This window comes from Rhamphochromis longiceps, linkage group LG7 (genome assembly GCF_057381845.1).
Source record: "Rhamphochromis longiceps isolate RC_006_pf linkage group LG7, R_longiceps_female_GT1.1, whole genome shotgun sequence".
NCBI lineage: Eukaryota > Metazoa > Chordata > Actinopteri > Cichliformes > Cichlidae > Rhamphochromis > Rhamphochromis longiceps.
In genome coordinates, this window is record NC_140563.1 from 60304719 (window position 1) to 60324065 (window position 19347).

Sequence of the window (19347 nt, forward strand, 5' to 3'; positions counted from 1 at the left end):
GTCACAGTACAGCATGCATGAATCACAGTAGATACACAGTAATGCAAAACAGCAGGCAGTCATGTATGTGTCGTCACTGTTTTGACTGAGGCTAGCTCATACATGGAATGCAAGCAAATGCTGCATGTGTGTGCAGATCCACACATGCACTGCTTAAACTTCCCTAGTTTAACAAATGGTGAGCAATAAACAGAAGTTTTCAACCTTTTTAAAGATGCTTCTATCCCCCCTGCTGTACCTCCTACTTCTCGCTAAGACTTCAAGACAAACCGTTCTGCTACTGACAAGGCCACTGATACTGTTTTGTCCCTCTCTGGACCCTGAAGACGAGCACAACCACAGAGAAATAAATCAGAGGAATAAAATCCAAATGATATTGCTTACACTGAACAGCAACACCCAGGTGAGGATTATGTACACAGACTGACACAGCGACAGGTCTGTTGTCACTTATATCAGCCAATCAGGGCAAGACTTGGTGTTCCTTTTTTTTTTCAAAAAGGTCTCAAAGACTTTAGAGTCAGACTTGTTACAGATCATCAACTTTTCTTTAATGTCAGGTGTGTTTCCAGAATCACTAAAAACTGCTGTAATAAAACCTATACTGAAAAAGGACAATCTTGACAAGACACAAATGAACAACTACAGGCCGATCTCAAATCTCCCATTTTTAAGTAAGATCATTGAAAAAGCAGTTTCTCAACAGCTCAATTACTTCTTAAAACAGAATAACTGCTATGATGCCTTCCAGTCAGGTTTTAGACAGAACCACAGCACTGAAACTGCTCTGACCAAAGTGTTCAATGACATATGTCTGAATACAGACAGTGGAAAAATGTCAGTCTTAGTTTTACTGGATCTCAGTGCAGCATTTGATACAGTTGACCACAACATATTACTCAAACGACGGGAGAACTGGGCAGGTCTTTCAGGAACTGTACTAAACTGGTTCAAAACATACTTAGAAAACAGGAAATACTTTGTATCAATAGGTAACTTCACATCTGAGCAGACAAGTATCACATGTGGAGTTCCCCAAGGTTCCATCTTGGGACCCTTTCTGTTTAACATTTACATGCTCCCACTGGCACAGATTATAAAGAACAACAAAATAAACTATCATAGCTATGTAGATGACACACAAATATATATCACAATGTCACCAGGAGACCAAGGCCCTGTACAGGCTCTTGGTAAATGCATCGAGGAGATTAATGACTGGTTGTGCCACAATTTTCTCCAGCTAAACAAAAACAAAACTGAGGTAATAGTCTTTGGCGCCAAAGAAAAACGATTACAGGTCACCAGAGAACTTCAATCTATACACCTAAAAACCACAAACAAGGTGAAAAATTTGGGTGTAGTGATGGATGCAGACCTAAACTTAGAAAAACACATTAAGACAATAACAAAATCAGCTTACTATCACCTCAAGAATATTTCAAGGATAAAAGACCTGATGTCTCAACAGGACCTGGAAAAACTAGTCCATGCATTCATCTTTAGTAGGCTTGATTACTGTAACAGCATCTTTACAGGTCTACCTAAAAAATCAGTCAGACAACTACAGCTCATTCAGAAGCTCATTCTGCTGCTTGAGTCCTCACTAAGACCAAAAAAGTGGACCACATCAGTCCAGCTCTGAGGTCCTTACACTGGCTGCCTGTCCGTCAGAGGATAGACTTTAAAGTTCTGATGCTGGTCTATAAAGCTCTGAATGGTTTAGGACCAAAATACATCAGTGACCTCCTGACCCAGTATGAACCTTCCAGATCCCTCAGGTCATCTGGATCCGGTCTTTTATCAGTTCCCAGAGTCAGAACCAGACACGGAGAAGCTGCATTCAGCTTTTATGCTCCTTATATCTGGAACAAACTCCCAGAAAGCCTCAGATCAGCTGAAACACTCAGTTTATTTAAATCCAGGTTGAAGACACCTATTCTCAGCTGCATTTGAATAAAGCACCAAATCCACACTTTTAAGCTTAAATTTCAAAACTTATATTTAACTATTGATTTTATCTACTGTTCTGATTTTATCTGTTTTGATTTTATATACTGCTTTGTTTGTTTGTTTGTTAATTAGTTAGTTAGTTTGTTTGCTTGTTTTAATCAATTTTAAATCATGCTTTTTATTTGTTTTTGTTTCTAATGTCTCTGTAAAGCACTTTGAATCACCTTGTTGTTGAATTGTGCTATACAAATAAACTTGCCTTGCCTTGCTTTGCTTAGCAGGGAAAGAAATAAACTTAATGATAATGATGTTCCAGTTTCTCATGAATACGAATCACTTTAAGCAAGTCTGCAGGTTTCATTTTAGTGTTTTTAACTAAACTCTTTGATATAATCATTCTGAGTGCAAATCAAAAGGTGGACCTGTTCAGAAGTGTAGTTGTCAGGCATGTAACTGTTCCTGAAATACACCACAGTTTGCCGTCCCGTGACACTGCCCTACTTCTTTGAGCCTCTGGAGAACAACATCAATCCAAAACAGCAGACAGCCTTTTCAAATACTTTTCTCTAAAGAATGCAAATATGAAGTATTGTTGCTCCCCTTTGTTTCTGATAATGTCACTTTTACAAATTGTGTCCCATCAGCTCTCATGGCTGGTTTGGCTTTGAGGGTCAGGGAGGACAAAAAGCTATTAAGGACCTTTTGATCTGCAGCCCAGTTCTCCTCTAAAGTATTAAGGATGAAGCAACAGTGCTCCTCTTTGCTATTCTGAAATGTGTGTTAAACACAGTGTAGAAGGTAAGTAGAAGCTTACACATCACCATCAGCCATCATGCTAAATTTGCATCTTCAAAAGTCAATGCAGCCAGACTCGAACCTGATTATAAATGTTCAGGAGACACTGTTTCATGTTTAGTGTTAACTTAAATCACTCATCATTTACAGTATTACAGAGTTCGGGGTTATGGGTTAGCACTATCATGTTACCCGTAACTGTATTAACTATGGTAGTAACTTAACTAGCAGTGTTGGTCAAGTTACTTGAAAAAAGTAATCAGTAACTAATTAATGATTACTTCCCCCAAAAAGTAATCCCGTTACTTTACTGATTACTTATTTTCAAAAGTAATTAATTACTTAGTTACTTTTTAAAACCATGATTTATGACCTGAATAGGTAATAAAGCTATAGATCTTTCAGCCCAATTCTACTTTTTCTGCATAATCCATCATACAAAATGTAATCAAATGGAAAAGTCTCTTTTTAAAACTTGTTTTATTAGTTTTAATCTTTTAACTTTATGCATCAAGCAAAAATTAAATTATATGCAACATTCTGACTAGAAGAAATTTGTGGAAGAATCCGCGAGTCTCTCTGTGAATTTCCAATCCCGTAGTAGCGTACTCGGTGCTTGCTCGGAAGTTAAGGGTTTTTTTCGGTGTAAAAAGAAGTTTCTAAAAGTTTTTGTCACTTTTTACGGAATCAAACTCAAAGTAAGCTCAGTATTTCCACGCTTTAAACGCTGCACGGTCATACTCTCTCTGCACTCCTCCATAGATTATCCATTGTTGATCTGCACACAGCTGTTATTGTCATGAGGCACTCTGGCAAAAAAATTACGGTTTTAGTAACGCAGTAACGCAGCGTGCTTACGGGAAAGTAACAGTAATCTAATTACCTTTTTTGCAATAGTAATCCCTTATATTACTCGTTACTTGAAAAAAGTAATCGGATTACAGTAACGCTTTACCCCGCGTTACTGCCCATCTCTGGCTGTGAAACACTAATAAAAAATGATTAACTCAAGTTTTTGCTGCTAAAGTTGGTTCTATCAGCTGCTGAATCACAGGATGTACTTGGTTATAGTCATTTATGCATTTTGGGTTGCTTTAAATAAATAATGATGTGTTGTAATCCAGATCTAGAACCTTAAACTGCTTTTTGTGTCTGTAAATGAATTTCTTTCTTATCATTGTCCCGATTGGTGTCTGCTGACACTTGACACTCTGTGGCTCCTGATTTGTCTGTTGTCAAGGTCTCACCTCAGTGTGATTCCTCACGTTTTGTCATGATTAAAGGATGAATGTGAACACCGCTTCAGTCACTGTGTTCACTTCCTGATATGTCAGAACTGTGCTCACGTCACTCACTTTTTTAACAACATGACACACTGCTGTAAACTTGAAAAAAGTAATCGGAATACAGTAAAGCGTGGGCAGTTAACATCTCTGTTAACTAGTCATGATAGAAGCCAATATTTCTGTCCTAACATGGTCTGAATATGTTTCACTACAAGCTAACATTTACAGCATGACTTTAAGCTAGCACCATAAAGATGGTAAAAGACACTGTAATATGTAGAAATGCATGTGAAAAGTGTTATATTAGCAATGGTTGTGCTACTCCACACAGCCACTTTAACATTAATGACACTGTATTTGTTACCTGTAAACAGTGGGTCGTGTGTGATAAAAGCTTGTGCAGAAAGTAGCACGTGTAGACTGTCCCATAGCACTGTATGAAGTGATAAGATGTGAAAGGACATATATAGGGTACCTTAAAGGGCGGCTTAAAAGTGTTTCCCTGAGCTTTTACTTGCAGCTTGATATCTAAATAAATGTAAATAAATGTGAATGAAAAAAAAAACGCTGGAAAAAGGAGGAGCCCGGAGCTTCGTCTTTCGCTCGGCCTACCCCGCTGTAGCAGACGGACCATCAGAGACTCGAACTTGGCCGTTAAACTCTGGGGTCTGACTGCTGGCCTCTTAATGCTGTGCACCACACAGCCGGCCAGTTGACATTAGAAAAAAAGGACATTTATCTTCTGTTGTTCAACATTTTTCTTCCTTTTTTAAAAAAAATATCTGTTTAGCTTCTTGTGCAGTATTGTTCCACACAAATGACACATGGAAACCTAGCTATTTTTTATTGCCTTTCACAAAATGGGACTGCCAATGTTGCAGGTGTTACTGTGCCAAAGTCTTCCTGCTAACCGGAAACCTGCTGGCAGCACCACTATGTTCTTACCACAGTCTTCAGCGTCAGCTTTGTTGCCTCTTTTCGGCACACCTACCTAGTCCCACTCATCCACTTTATCTGCTCATGGCAGATTTCCCCACACTGACCACTCCTTGGATTAAGGTAAATTCAAGCAGGTCATTATAAAAAAGACACACAGCTTGTCATCTTATCCTCTTAAAAGCACTCTGTTCATTTGTTTGCTAGATTAGCCGTTAGCATACACACACTGTGTTAGAGGCTTGTTGCTACCTAGTTAGCGATGCTACACACCTGTTACTGTGTATTTTTCAATGATTCAGCACTCCTTGGATTTTTAGACAGTAATGAGATCATCTGCACACTCCCCAGAGGTCCAGAGTCCAAATGTGACCTCTAGCACCAAACGCTTGCTGCAGTTGTTGGTGTCAGAGGTGACACACAAGGTTTTCAGTGCGATTACTTTTTCATATAGGACCAAGTATGTTTGGATAGCGTTTTTCCCTTGAAAACTGCCGTTTAATATTAGACATTGTTGTCTAATGTTATAAATGTATTGATCTGAAACGTGTAAGTGTGACAAATATGGAATAAGATACGAAAGCAGAAAGGAGGCAAATACTTTTTCACAGCGCTATAGTCTGTAAATGGTCTTCTTTTGGCTATAGTAGATCTTTTACTTCTTCATTTTTTAATTGTTTGTTAAAATAGTTTTTTCGATCATATTGAGTATAGACGAATGCAACTGTGAGCTTTAGCGATTAGCCCGTTTCAACAGGACCGTGATCCCGATGTGTGAGACAGCAGGGTGCTGCCACTGGTGTTGTAATGTGTGATTTAGTTCCTCCTAACATTTCAGTTTGCTTCCAGTATCTATCCTCTGTGATTACTGGCTCTTTAGACAGATTTAATAGAAGTGTGTGAGCTATTGGCTCAGTATAAAGGGTCAGTAGTGTTTTCACGTCACCTATCCATCCTCCATTTAGTCACCCAAAGCATGTAGTAAATACTCCTCACTTTTATTCATCTTCTCTTAAATTCAGACAAATTCCCACTTGTCCCGCTTTTACTAGTCCCCCCAAAGCGCTTTACACACCCAGTCACCAAGTGTTTCTTCCTGGTCTCAGGTACAGCAGTGATCTCTGCTCCTATTGTCCTGGGGGCTGTTGGTTTCACCTCAGCTGGAATAGCAGCTGCAGCTCCTGTGGCCAGTGGAGGAGTGGCAGCAGGTAGTGCGGTGGCTGTTTTGCACTCAGCAGGTCAAAAAAAAAGAAAGAAGAAAAATCCCCTGAGTTGGTGAATCATACGTCACACAACTTAAAATGCTTTTCACCATTTTAACTCATAGCTCACCGTTTTAACTCATGAGCTAAAACTCCCTGCTTTTTTTAACCTGGTTTTGCTTTTTAAAGAATCTAATGATGTTGGAGGGAGGACTCGTTTTAATTAGGATTCATGTGGATCTGCTGGGATAAAAAGACTGGATTAGAGACCCTCTGTGCCCAAGGAAAGGAAATTGGTCAAAATTTGGAAGAAAAAAATATTGTTTTCAAAATAAACTGCATTATTCCTAGACTCTGATAAAGTAGCTTTGCATGATTCAATGTTCAAAATAATCCAACCTTTTCGTTTTAAACCAAGTTTCTTTTGGTTGGCTACCTCCACAAGCAAAACGTTTGAGCAGTCGGTGGGTGGAGCCTCCATATCTGACCATATCTGCTCTATCTGACATCATACCAAGCCATGGCTATTTATACAGACATTTATTTTAAACTTTGGCTATGTTCAGGTGGGGGAACCAGCATTTTGAAAATATATCTGTGATAGAAAACAAGGGAAAGTACAAAAGGTCTCCTGTAATATAGCACTGATTTCCAGGCAGTTGCAAGGGAACCAAGGCCAGGGGCATTTGAGGTGAGGGTAGGAAGAAAGAACAAAAGACAAGCTGTGAAATAAAGAAAGAGTTAATAATTGTGATGACTAAATTCGAAGTGGTGTATAAACAAGAAATGTCCCTTGTTTCTATGGTCTATGGCAGTCGATATATCTGATCCTGAATTAATTTACAAGCTCTCATTTGCATGTCTTACACTTATCCACCTCCACAGAGTGCAAATGTCCAAATGACGTCTGCATTGATACTACACATCAAACAAGGACAACGTTTCACACAATGACGTCAGTGTATACTTAACCAATCCCTGCAAGCAAAAAGCTTCTGATTGTTCCAGACTCTCCATTTTCTCCTGCTCCTGGCACAGTATCACTTTAATTTAAGTTGAAATCCTTAATAACCTCAGGCACTCCCAGCAACCCCACCTGTTAAGAATGATTACACAGTATGAAGACTAACACAAATGAGCATAATAACACACTTTAGCTTAACTGTATTACTTACTACTTTATACATTTCACGCTCACATGATAATGTACATGCTGTAGTTTGTTTGTAGTTTGTAGATTATTAAGTAAAAATGTGAGCCCATCTCTCAGCATTATTAACATTTCCCACACTGTACCACGGAAACATACTCTTTACCACTGAGTTTGCTGGGATCTTTTATTATTTATTTATTTATTTTCGAGTTTTCTTCACTCACTTTTTAAATACAACCTCTTCCTTAACAGTCCTGAATCCTCCTTCTCTGCGTGTGAAACGAAACCCACATAACTACACAATTTTCGTTTTCGTTGTCTGACATATTTATCATCAGTTTCACTTTCGCTTTCCTTACTTTAACTGATCAGCTGACTCGTGTTATTGTTTCCTTTCGTCACGCTGTTCACACCGTATTTAAGTTTTGTTTTCCAGGTAAGTTTCGTTTCTTGTTGACAGACTGCAGAGTGACACAGTGAGGATCAGCTGTTGCTCCTAAACACACGACAACATGTTTTCCTGGGGAGAGGACTGTCAGCGCGGGTTTTACGTGAAAGACGGCTCCGGTACCGACAGCACGACCACTGATGATGGAGTTCATTATTTAAACATCAGCTATCACATCGCGGATCTGTCGGCAGGTCGAAACGTGCTGGCTTTCGTTAAAAGTAACGGAAACGCGTTTTTTATCCAAATAAACGAGAGCGAGGATGGGAGAAGAGCGAGAGGCAGGCAGAGTGAGTATCGGTGTCACTAACAAGTTCACTCTCTGCTACATTTAACCGAACTGTGTCCACTCACACCTGCTGTGTTTGTGGCTTGTGAATCTGCAGAGTTTGTGAAACACAAAGAGAAGATAGAGGCTGTGAGTTGTGGCGATGATGTGGTCGCACTGCTGTCTGAGAGCGGCAAAGTTCTCTGTGTGGACACGAGACACCCACCTTTCACTCCCAGGTAACAGATACAGATTATGCTCCACAGACTGGCATAAAAAGTCATATTATGTATTATTATTATTAGTAGTAGTAGTAGGCAGGTAGGTAGGTAGCACCATTGTTAGTATTCCTAGTCCTAGGACAATGCCTATATTTGGATTTTGTATAGATATATATATATATGGCTTCTTTCAGCTCTGTTCTCTTCTTCTGCTCCATCTTTTTCAGGCCACTCGAAGCTTTTTCTAACATACACGTTTCTCAAGTTGCTTGTGGGAGTCAGCACTCCGTTGCACTCACCAAAGGTACAGTAGAATTCTGCAAGTGCTACAAATGGACAAGTAAAAATGATTAAAACAGACTGAGTCAGCCCATCCAGCTTACATTCAATCACATTTGGTTGCACTTCATAATACACATGTAATTTTATATCATAGTCTGTTTTCATGTAGTTCATGTTACTTTGGCACGTGTGTGTACAGGTATGTATCCCTAATACATGCATGGTATCATAGTTTATCTATCTATCAAACAAACAAGGGATTGAAGTATCAGCTGAACCGTCAGCGTATGTGGTTGGGCAAAAAGATACACTTATAAATTGGGATTGCAGCTGAGATTAATTTTTGTCCTCCATAAACATTATCCTTGATTTTCACACTTGACTCTCCATCAGGAATTTTCACATTATTAACATTGCAATGCATGTCTACATTTCTATTTGAAATGGAAATTTCTTGTGCATTATTTTATAAAAATGTAATCAACTTTCTTCAGCGTGACTTATCTTCCTAAAGATTTATCTTTAGGAACTTTGGGATCTGCACCAGGATATAAAATTTTATTATATAAAAATTTTACTGCACACCCTCAGTTTGTGACCATCCAACTGATGGGCTTGTCATAACATTGATCACGAACTCATAAACTCCCACAGATGGTCAGCTGTATACGTGGGGTCAGGACTGCAGGGGTCAGCTGGGTCTGGGTACGAGAGAGTCTGTCTGCAGATCACCTCAACATGTGCCATCACTGTCAGCGATCCCCGTGATCCAGGTCGCTGCAGGAGGAGACCAGAGTTTTGCCCTCTCTGTCTCTGGAGGTGTTTTCAGCTGGGGAAGAAATGACTGTGGACAGCTCGGGCTGGGAGACACTAAAGGTACTGTGGCTTTAAAATAAATGTCCTAACTTTATTGTATGTTAATGAGCATTATAATCTGGTAACATAATAACACTGACAATCCTTTTCCTTATAGACAGACACACACCAGCTCCTGTTCAGTGTTTGAATATGAAGAAAGCTCAGCGCATTTCCTGTGGACAGGACCACACCGCCATTTTGACAAAGGTTAGACAACAGGAGCTTTTTAGTGCTCTCCTTTAAACTCTTCTTCGGTTTCTACCAGCTCCTAATGGAAAAATGTGGTTGCTAAATACTCCATTTGTTCATTGGTGTAAGCTGGTGCTGGGACAGCATGGCCCAGTTTCTTTATCTGAGCCTTTTGCTACCTGCTGTATTGTAACAGTACAGTGAAGAAAAACAATAATAATGGCTGTGGGACTTTACACTGTGGTTGTGTGTTTGGCTCCTCAGCATGGTGCAGTGTTTACATTTGGCTCCGGTCAACACGGACAGCTCGGTCACAACTCACTACACAACGAACTGCGTCCTCGACTTGTTGCGGAGCTCTGGGGGGCAAAGGTCACCAAGATTGCATGTGGAAGGTACGACACACATATTGTTTAAATTTATGATGTAAACAGTGCTCGAAGAAAGCAGTTAGTAAAGTGTAACTATGGTTTTTAGGTCTAAATATTTAGTATATTATCATCTACACAGGAATCACACTTTAGTGCTGACCGAATCCAAGAGGGTCTACTCCTTTGGTTGTGAGGATCAAGGGCAGCTGGGACATCGAGAGGAGAGTAATCCATCTGTGCCACTGCCTGTTCGACTGCCACAGGGTAACTACACCTCTGTTATTAATGATTTAAGGATACAATGAATTTGCTGTATCTGAGAAAGAAATGATGTGTTTACCTGCCATTTCAGACACTGGTGAGCCCAAAATCAGAAACATCTTCGCAGAAGATAACTGTTCATTTGCAAGATGCTTGTCTGATGAGGTACTGACACTAACACATAAAGTACAGACCATAATGGAGGAGGTGTAAATATGTAAACAATCACTGCTTTCTTTCACAGGGCATTCACAAGGGTTCAAAGACTAACTGTGGCATTGCATCACAACACTGTCTTGATGACATGGTTGACAAATGGATCTCTGAATGTGATTCAAAGCCATGGAAAAAGAAAAAACAGTACGTATGATGCACTGGCAGTCACAGCTTGTTGATTTGCCTGGTGTTTCTGTGACTCAAATTATTCATTTTTTCTGCAATGGAATGAAAACATTAAATCTTCACAGGGAAATCTACAGGGCATTTTCCTCTGCATCCTGTCTGAATAAAAGCTTCCTTGAGCAAAGGTAAATACACAGTTTCTGTGCACCACATTCTTCTTTTTCTCATCTCAAAGGTGGGCTATCTAGTCTCTCGGGCCTGAAATAACTAAAGTATGGCTATAGTTGCTATATATATATGTATGTATATATATGTATATATGTATAGATAGATAGATAGATAGATAGATAGATAGATAGATAGATAGATAGATAGATAGATAGATAGATAGATAGATAGATAGATAGATAGATAGATAGATAGATAGATAGATAAGTGCAATACTTTGATATGGACTTTTTTCTTTTTCTTCTTAGCGGTGATAAACATTTCCAAACTTCACCAAAGTACCACGGCTTAAACCTGAACCATGCACAGCTTGCTTTCAAGAAACTGTTAACTAAGGAAAGTGCTCGGGCAAAGGTATGTTGAATACAGAAGTAATCTGTAAGAAAAGTTATGTGTTTGTTTGTTTGTTATTTTATAAATATCTTACTAATAATTTGAGAAATCTGTGTTTGTCCATAAATGCCTAGTAATATAAAGCTAAATCTGTACAGACGTGTCACACAGACACAAATATCTTCTATGTGTTGATTGAGAAACTAATAAAATACTAGAATTTAATTTGATGAGCATCCAAATCAGAACTTCAGTTCCTCACTCGTGGTGTTCAGATGAGCGGTTCTTGAAAAAACTGCAACCGATATTCAGTTTGTTCTGCATGGCCACATTCTGATCAGACAGTCATACACACATGACACATTTAGTGAACGTATCCTTATAGCTAACCTTTTCGACAACTTCAGATTGTAACTGGTTACACTCTCCCTGACCAGGCACTGCTCTTGTCTGTGTTAAATGAATGAACTTCCTGACTTTTAAAGAATGACTATATAGTCCTAGCATTTTTCCTCTGAACACCGTCGAACAAAAGCCACATTCAATGTACCTGGAGCTACCTGCTGTTCAGTGATTTTTGGAATCATCTTCAAACAGATCGAGGCTGCTGTGCTACACCTGCTCCCTTCCCTTGATCAGAAACCAGTTGGAGTGGAGGGGTTGAGAATCTACCTTCTTCTCAATGAGCTTCTGCATGCAATCCAGAAACAAACATGGCAACAGAGCACAGAGCTTGCTGAGGCGGTAGCTGGTGCAGTAGCAAGGTTGTCGAATGAAAGCCTTAAGATCATAGGTACTGTCACAGCTGTCTACATGATATCACAATACTCTTTTTAATCTGGAAGGTGAGAAAGTGCTCAAAGCTTCATGGCATGTAGTTTTTATCTGCTCTCTGTTTTGCTTCAGGTGACTGGTGGTCCTCGCTGTCACCCTCCACCATGGTGCGATACGTTAAGGTGTGGAAGAAGGCCCTATCAGAGATCTTGTCCTTCAAACCTGTACCTCGCAACTCTGGAGTCAGACATCTGCTGCTAGTCCTCCAATATATGTACAATGTTAGTATAAATATCCTAAAACAGTCATTTTACTCCCTCTTAAGCCTTTATCTGTCAGTTATTTTACCTGAAAAAAAAAGAAATTTAAAGTCAAATGTTTCCTTTAAAGGCCAACAGCAGGGTTGCAGAGTCTCGAAGGATACCAGAAAGTGATTTTTGTGTGTCAGCTGATGAAGCATTCCTTTTTGAGGATTTGCAACATTGGCTTTTACAGTCACAACGAAAGGTAAAATGTTCTGGTCTAAAGTAGTGTGTCTGTGTGTAATCTACTGTGTCATACTTTGTTATTCCATTCTTCTCATCTTTGATTCTGTCACTTTTAGTCAATGCCTAATGTTGATGTTGATATTACAAAGAAATGGTTTTCATGTGTTGGTAAACCTAAATGATCTATGTGGATTTTTCTATTTCAGTATGCAAATGCTGAGCCGCTCATCCTGTGCAAGTTCCCAATCGTGATGGATCTGCAATCAAAGAAAACAGTGTTCGACATGAATTCTGAATGCACTCAGGTAACTTAAGCCTGAACCAAGCAACTGCTTTATCTTCCACAAATTTGCTTTACACTACCTGCAATATTTAAAAACAAAACAAAACAGGAGGAGTTATTTAATTAGTCAGCAGCCTGATAACCTGAGCAGTGCTTAAATGACACAGATTATTCATCAGGTGACCGGAATTGTGTCAAATGATAATATTGTTCTTCACTTATGAAACTATCAGCAAATTTAGTCCCAGTAATCTTGTGAGGCAGTAGTCATTGTTATTATGGATTACTGTGCTGCCCCCCAGTGCACAGCAAAATAAATGCCATTATAAGAAGTAAGACTTGCTGTATTCAATAAAATGTCATTCAAAGAGAAATAGAATTTTTAAAAATATTTTTTTTGTTATCTCTATTGTAGAGACAGCACCAGATGGCTTTTGGTTTGCCTGATGAATTGAATCCTCAGTCAAATCCATTTTTTTTTGAACTGCGGCTGCAGCGTGCGTCACTTTTCGAAGGCACCTTCAGAGAGCTGGAAGCTGCTCCTCACAGCGCCTGCAAGAAGCCACTTGTGGTGAATATTTTCCCCTGATGATTAAAGTATATCCAGACTCTTCTGCAACTGTTCTCATCAAAAACTTCTGCAACTCTTATATTTTCGCAGGTCTATTTTGATGAGGACCCAAACACCAAAGATGTCTACAAACGAGACCTTTTTCACCACCTGTTTCTTAAAATGGTGTCAGAAGAATCTGGGATGTTCATGCTCAATGACTCCAAAACCCTGGCATGGTTTCCCTCCAATGTAAGACTTTAAAACTGAGCCCACCAACTGTATAAAATTGGTTAAAGGATTGAAATTTTAACGATAAGCAATAATAGAACCAAAGTGAACTTTTATTAATGCAGGCAACAGAAGAGAGCAAGAGAAACTTCTTCCTGTTTGGACTACTGTGTGGCTTGGCCTTGTACAACCAGTGTATCATACACTTACCATTCCCACTGGTTCTGTTCAAGAAGCTACTCAGTTTAGAGCCGACACTGGAGGATATGATGGAGTTCAGCCCGACTGTAGGACGGTAAGTATCCATTTCATTTCAGTAACACATGCTGCTGCTGGTCCCACAGCCTGGCCCCGGACAAGCAGAAGAAAATGTATGGATGGATGTATTTTAAGTTGTCGTGTGTCAAAAGTTACAGTAACTTGTGACTGCTGTAAAATGTACATAGTTGAACTTCTCTTAATACAACTTTTTGTTTTAATTTCTTTAAAGGACTCTGCAGACCATCTTAAACTATGAAGATGATGTTCTGGATAATCTCTACATGGACTTTTGGGTATGTGTTTTACTATAGAAGATGATCAGTAATCTGTCTCATTCTCAGGTTTTGCAGCTAAACTCATCTGATTTATAACTAATTTACAGATAAACTGGGATGGAATAGATGTTGACCTGGATCCTCAAACTCCTGGAAAGCCACTGACAAGTCAAAATAAGTAAGCATATAAAACATGACGTGCTTGTGAGGTTCATCTGCAGCACCTTTGTCTCGGTGAAATATTTGCTGATTTAAAAATTTCCCTCCTAAACAGGAAGGAGTTTGTGGAGGCCTATGTGAATCATGCCTTCAACACATCAGTGGAGAGTGTGTTCCAGGAGTTCAAGCGAGGCTTCTTCCTGGTGTGTGACCAGGATTTGGTGAGGCTGTTTCGACCAGAGGAGCTGCAGGGAGTGCTGGTCGGCCAGGATGTGTATGACTGGGAAAAGTTCAAACAGGTACAGTCAGCCAAACAGACACAGGCTGTAGTTTCACAGCTGCAACAGAATACCTGTGTACGTGTATGTGCCTGACTTTATCAACTCATTTGCAAAAAAATAATTTTCACTGTCTACAGAACACAGTTTATGAGTTGGAGCATGTTCGCCATTCCACCATAAAGATGTTTTGGGAGGTGTTTGACGAACTAACTGAAGAGCAGAGGAAAGATTTCCTTCGTAAGTACTTGACAAATTTCTACAGCTTTTCACTGTTGAAATCTTCCCTGTGATATGTTATTAAAATGTGGGCAATATTAAGGACTTGTGGTATGTACAGTGCTGTGTAAAAGTATTTGCCTGCTTCATAGTCAAAGTTAAATCTTTGACATGATCTAAAACAGACATGACAAAGGACCGTGGGAAGATCCAGACAATTTCTACACAAGGTATTTAGAAAAGGGGAAAACAGCTCATAGATACAGCAGGAAGAGACAAGGGAATCTAAACTAGACACAGTGCAAACAAGGCAAAGGACTAACAAAAATCTCATAAAGATAGTAACTAAACACAGGGGAAGCACAATAAATAAAAAGAGAGCTAGAATACAACAAACTTTAACTGGAAACAGAACCCAGATAAGCAAATAAAGAAGGTGTAAAACTAGAAACACTAAACTAAGAGGAAAACTAAGGCTCTCAAAATCAAACAGATAAACACTGAGGAATCACAACTTACTTGACACAAAGGGATACAAGACAAACAAATAGACCAGCTCAGACACAGGGACATGAAGTACACAAGAAATACAATATATAATGAACAGAACTAGATGTGAAACCAAAACGCAGGGTTGTGAATGCAAAGAAACAAATCACAAAATGCTGTAACCATTCTAGTCTATTAGAATGAAGTGGCTAGGTCAGAAGAAACCCTATGTACTTATTGTAACAAGATTTGTTACAATAAGTTTGTAATAAGATTTTCCTTCCACTGCTGTTCTTCAGGGTTCCTGACTGGTTATAGAAGAGCTCCAATTCTTGGCATGGACCAGGTCCATATGAAGGTTCGGGTCAAGCAAATTCAGAGCAGCACCTGTGATCAGCACTTCCCTGAGGCCCTGACATGTCACTCTATTCTGAATCTGCCTTTTTACTCAACTAAGGAGATCCTGCGAGACAGACTGACAGAGGCCCTGCTAGCAGATACAGAATTCACACTGTGATGGTGGATCGTATGCAGCTCTAAAGGAGCGTGCACTGTGTCTGAGCCGAGGAGGAGGGATGAGATTTATTTTTACTCTTGGAACTCATCTTTTTTTTCCTGTGGTACCTCAGGATAATTTACACTGTGTATTACAATAATATTACACTATAGCAAATGCACAACTTGACTTTGTAAGATTTCTCTTTTAAAAAAAATTCAACATTCCTACATAAGACAGCTGTGTAACAGCATCAGCATCATAAGGCACTTTAGAATTATCTAACGTTTCTTAATATGTCATAATTTATCCAATAATTTAAATTATTCCAATGAATCAAATCTAATTTTTATGCTCAGACAAAGATGAACAGAATAATTTATTACTTGTTATAAACATCTGACTATGTGTAATACAATCTAAAGTATCACTTCTGTATTATTTATCACTTTATTCTTTGTGTGTTATTTAATCCTAGTGGGGTTGAATTATTACCAGTTATAAATATTTAACAAATGTAACATGGTTATGTGTTTGAACAATAAAAATGTGTATTTTACACTAAACATTGCTTACCTAGTGTCAATAAATCACTGAACACTGCAGTCTGAGGTTTCCTTCACACTATTTAAAGTAGAAATCATAATGAAGTGCAGATTTTATTTGATAATATTAGTATCTCAGACCGTTGCCCACGCTATGTTTCTGTATACTTATGTCAAAGAGAAGAAAAGTTACTATGCAGTCCAGAGACTCTGCTAGAGCGCCGTTCAACCACCAGATGGATCCAGATTTAAATCCAGTGGCTTCATTTGTTTTAACATTATTTGTCGACTTGAACAGACGCACCAATAAGCTGCTAATTCAAATCCAAGTTGAATGAAAATCTTTACGGAGTCTAGGAACCTGAAGCCACCTGAAATTACATGAAAAAAGACAGTAATATCTTTCACTTTAACCTTTTTTGTTATTTCCTGCCTCTTTTGAGCTAAAAGAGGCCACACAAACACGTGAGATATCGTTGGAAAGCCAAGGATATCCTTTATTGAGCACATCGGGACTTAGTAGGGCAGCTCAATAAGTTCAAAAGATGTAAAATATCCATTGCAGAGGACATAAAAAATACACTGCATCTCAGGATCTCACATGATTCTGAAAGAGGAATAATAGTGTAACCCTGATGTAACAATAGTGCTGTTTGAATCGCATGCTTTTGGGGGGTTTTGCATTTGAAGAAAGAAAGAAAGAAAGAAAGAAAGAAAGAAAGAAAGAAAGAAAGAAAGAAAGAAAGAAAGAAAGAAAGAAAGAAACCACTAGATGTCCCCACTATTCTGCTGGTTGGCTGTCTGGTTCGATGAAACAAAGAACAGCTAGGATGAGATCATCTTGCAGACAAATGCAGCTTTGCAGAGTAACAATGCTTCACATTCAAAACCAAACACAACAAAAAACATCAAATAAAATCTTCATTCAAGAATGAAAATATCTTACACATCAATTCAAATTAACATATACCTTTGAACTTATATTTATGCATGACATCATTAATAATACTATTTGGATTCTTTAAAGAGACAGCACAGGTTTTCTTTCTGAATAAGGAAAATTATAAATTGAGACTTTTTTAAAATTTCAGTGGATCAGTTTTTTTTTTCATGTTGACTGTGACAACAAATTCTATTCTTGGACTTGGAGAGTAGCTTTTCTGAAATAATCCTTATTTATGTTAAAACATTTAAAGGTTTTGGCTCTTCCCTTCCTGAGGGTTTGTGAGGCTTCTCCTCACAAACAGAAAATTTGAACATCAAATCAGCTCAGTGTTCACAGTTAAAGCTGTGTGCCTCAGATGACGACGATACCAGCTCCCAGCAAAATGAAAGAGATCCAAAATAATAAAAAATAGAGCTCTTGCCTCACATTGTTTAACATAAACTGGCCTAATTACGTGAAACTAACTATCACATTTAATGTGATCATCCATTATTGTAGCAAATGACAGAAAAGAAGAAAAAGAAGAATAGGTCAACTTTAAGCCCTGATTTCCCTCGAGGCTTTCTGAGTCACTCTGTGTGATTTCCGGTCAAATGAATAAAGTCATATGGTCATGGGAAGACAACTGGTCAGGGGATCAGTGGGACAGATCCGCTACAAAAAAGGACTACAGGGAGACAGAAAGTGACCACAAAGCGAAAACTAATGCCATAAAAAAGAGGCAAAAAACAATCACAAATGCAAAACAATTCACACAGATGCATAAATTGCCCTACAAAGAGACACAAAACTATCCTAAATACATACAAATACAAAAATATTGCAAAGAATTCTGACTTATTTTAGGTTGGAAGGACCAAGGCAGTAGGACACATCTGCTAAACAATCAGTAAACTATAATTCCAAAACTATTCACACATATTCAAGATTCAAGGACTTCATTGTCAGTATAATATACACAGTATACAGCATACCGAAATGCCGTTTCACCCCAATGCTCATCTATGTGTTTATGGACCTTGCTTTGTGCACTGGTGCACAGTCTTGTTGGAACAGGAAGGGGCCATCCCCAAACTGGGAGCATCAAATTGTGCAAAATGTCTTGGTACACTGAAGCAATAAGAGTTCCTTTCACTGGAATTAAGGGGCCGAACCCAACTCTTGAATAACAACCCCACACCATAACGCCCACTCACCAAACTTTATACTTGGCACAGTGCAGTCAGAGAGTACTGTTCTCCTGGCAACCGCCAAGCCCTGACTCATCCATTGGACTGCCAGACAGAGAAGTGTGATTCATCACCCCAGAGAACACATCTCCACTCCTAGAGCCCAGTGGTTGCGTGCTTTACACCACTGCATCCGACGCTTTGAATTGGGTTTGATGATCCTTAGATCATCAAACCCAATTCAAAGCCTTAACCAAAGTCTTAACCATCTAAGACCATGGCTCACCCATTGCATGAAGCTCTCTGTGAACTGTTATGGAGCTAGTCCGAAGGCTACATGAAGTCTGGAGCTCTGTAGTGAGTGACTCTGCAGAAAGTTGGTGACTTCTGTGCACCATGCACCTCAGCATCTGCTGTGATTGTACTTGCTGTGAATGTTGACTAGTATGTCATGGCTTAGTTGCTGCCATTCTAAACCTCTTCTACTTTGTTATAATATCAGACAGTTTACTGTGGAATATTTATGGTTGCTATCATGGTACCATGCTGGAATTCACTCAGATCCTGGGAGCGACCCATTCTTTCACAAATGTCTGCATGCGTAGGTGCTTGAATTTATGCATCTGTTGAAGTGTTTGGAACACCAGAAATTCAAGATTTGGATAGGTGAGTGAAGACTTTTGGCAATATAGTCTATTTACATTTGAACTATGAAGAGAGAAAGAATATAAAAAGCAAAGATAACACACGCAAAAATTTTCACACTGAAACATAAAGTGGCTGTATGGGAACTGGGAACTGCCCTCCAAGGATCCAAAAGACAACCAAAAAGACAAATCTTCAACAATAACACTGAAACTAATGAAAAGAATTACAAAGAGGTGGCACAGAGAAGCATAAAGGAACTATAGATAGAAGGAAAAAGAGCGGTTGCAAAGAAAAACGAAACCAGCACAAAGACTCATGACATCTTTGATATCTTGTAAGGTCGAGGGCCCCGCTGTGCGTCTGTCCTGGGGCCCCTGTCCTGTCAGTACGCTATGCTATAGCTCTTTCTT

The 19347-nt window shown here is 39.0% G+C and overlaps 1 protein-coding gene across 1 annotated transcript; it reads left to right on the forward strand.

Moving 5' to 3' along the window:
• Positions 1-7742: 7742 nt before the first annotated feature.
• Positions 7743-15992, forward strand: LOC146666539 (putative E3 ubiquitin-protein ligase HERC3). The gene is made up of 23 exons (XM_085414653.1): positions 7743-8063; positions 8160-8280; positions 8490-8566; positions 9199-9420; positions 9518-9609; positions 9856-9986; positions 10102-10226; positions 10315-10388; positions 10468-10583; positions 10691-10750; positions 11042-11147; positions 11724-11919; positions 12033-12181; positions 12291-12407; positions 12595-12693; positions 13087-13242; positions 13333-13473; positions 13578-13747; positions 13943-14006; positions 14096-14166; positions 14263-14446; positions 14566-14665; positions 15433-15992. Exons 1-23 carry the CDS (start codon positions 7838-7840, stop codon positions 15648-15650), a joined length of 3015 nt encoding a protein of 1004 aa, XP_085270779.1. The 5' UTR covers positions 7743-7837; the 3' UTR covers positions 15651-15992.
• The last annotated feature ends 3355 nt before the right edge of the window (positions 15993-19347 follow it).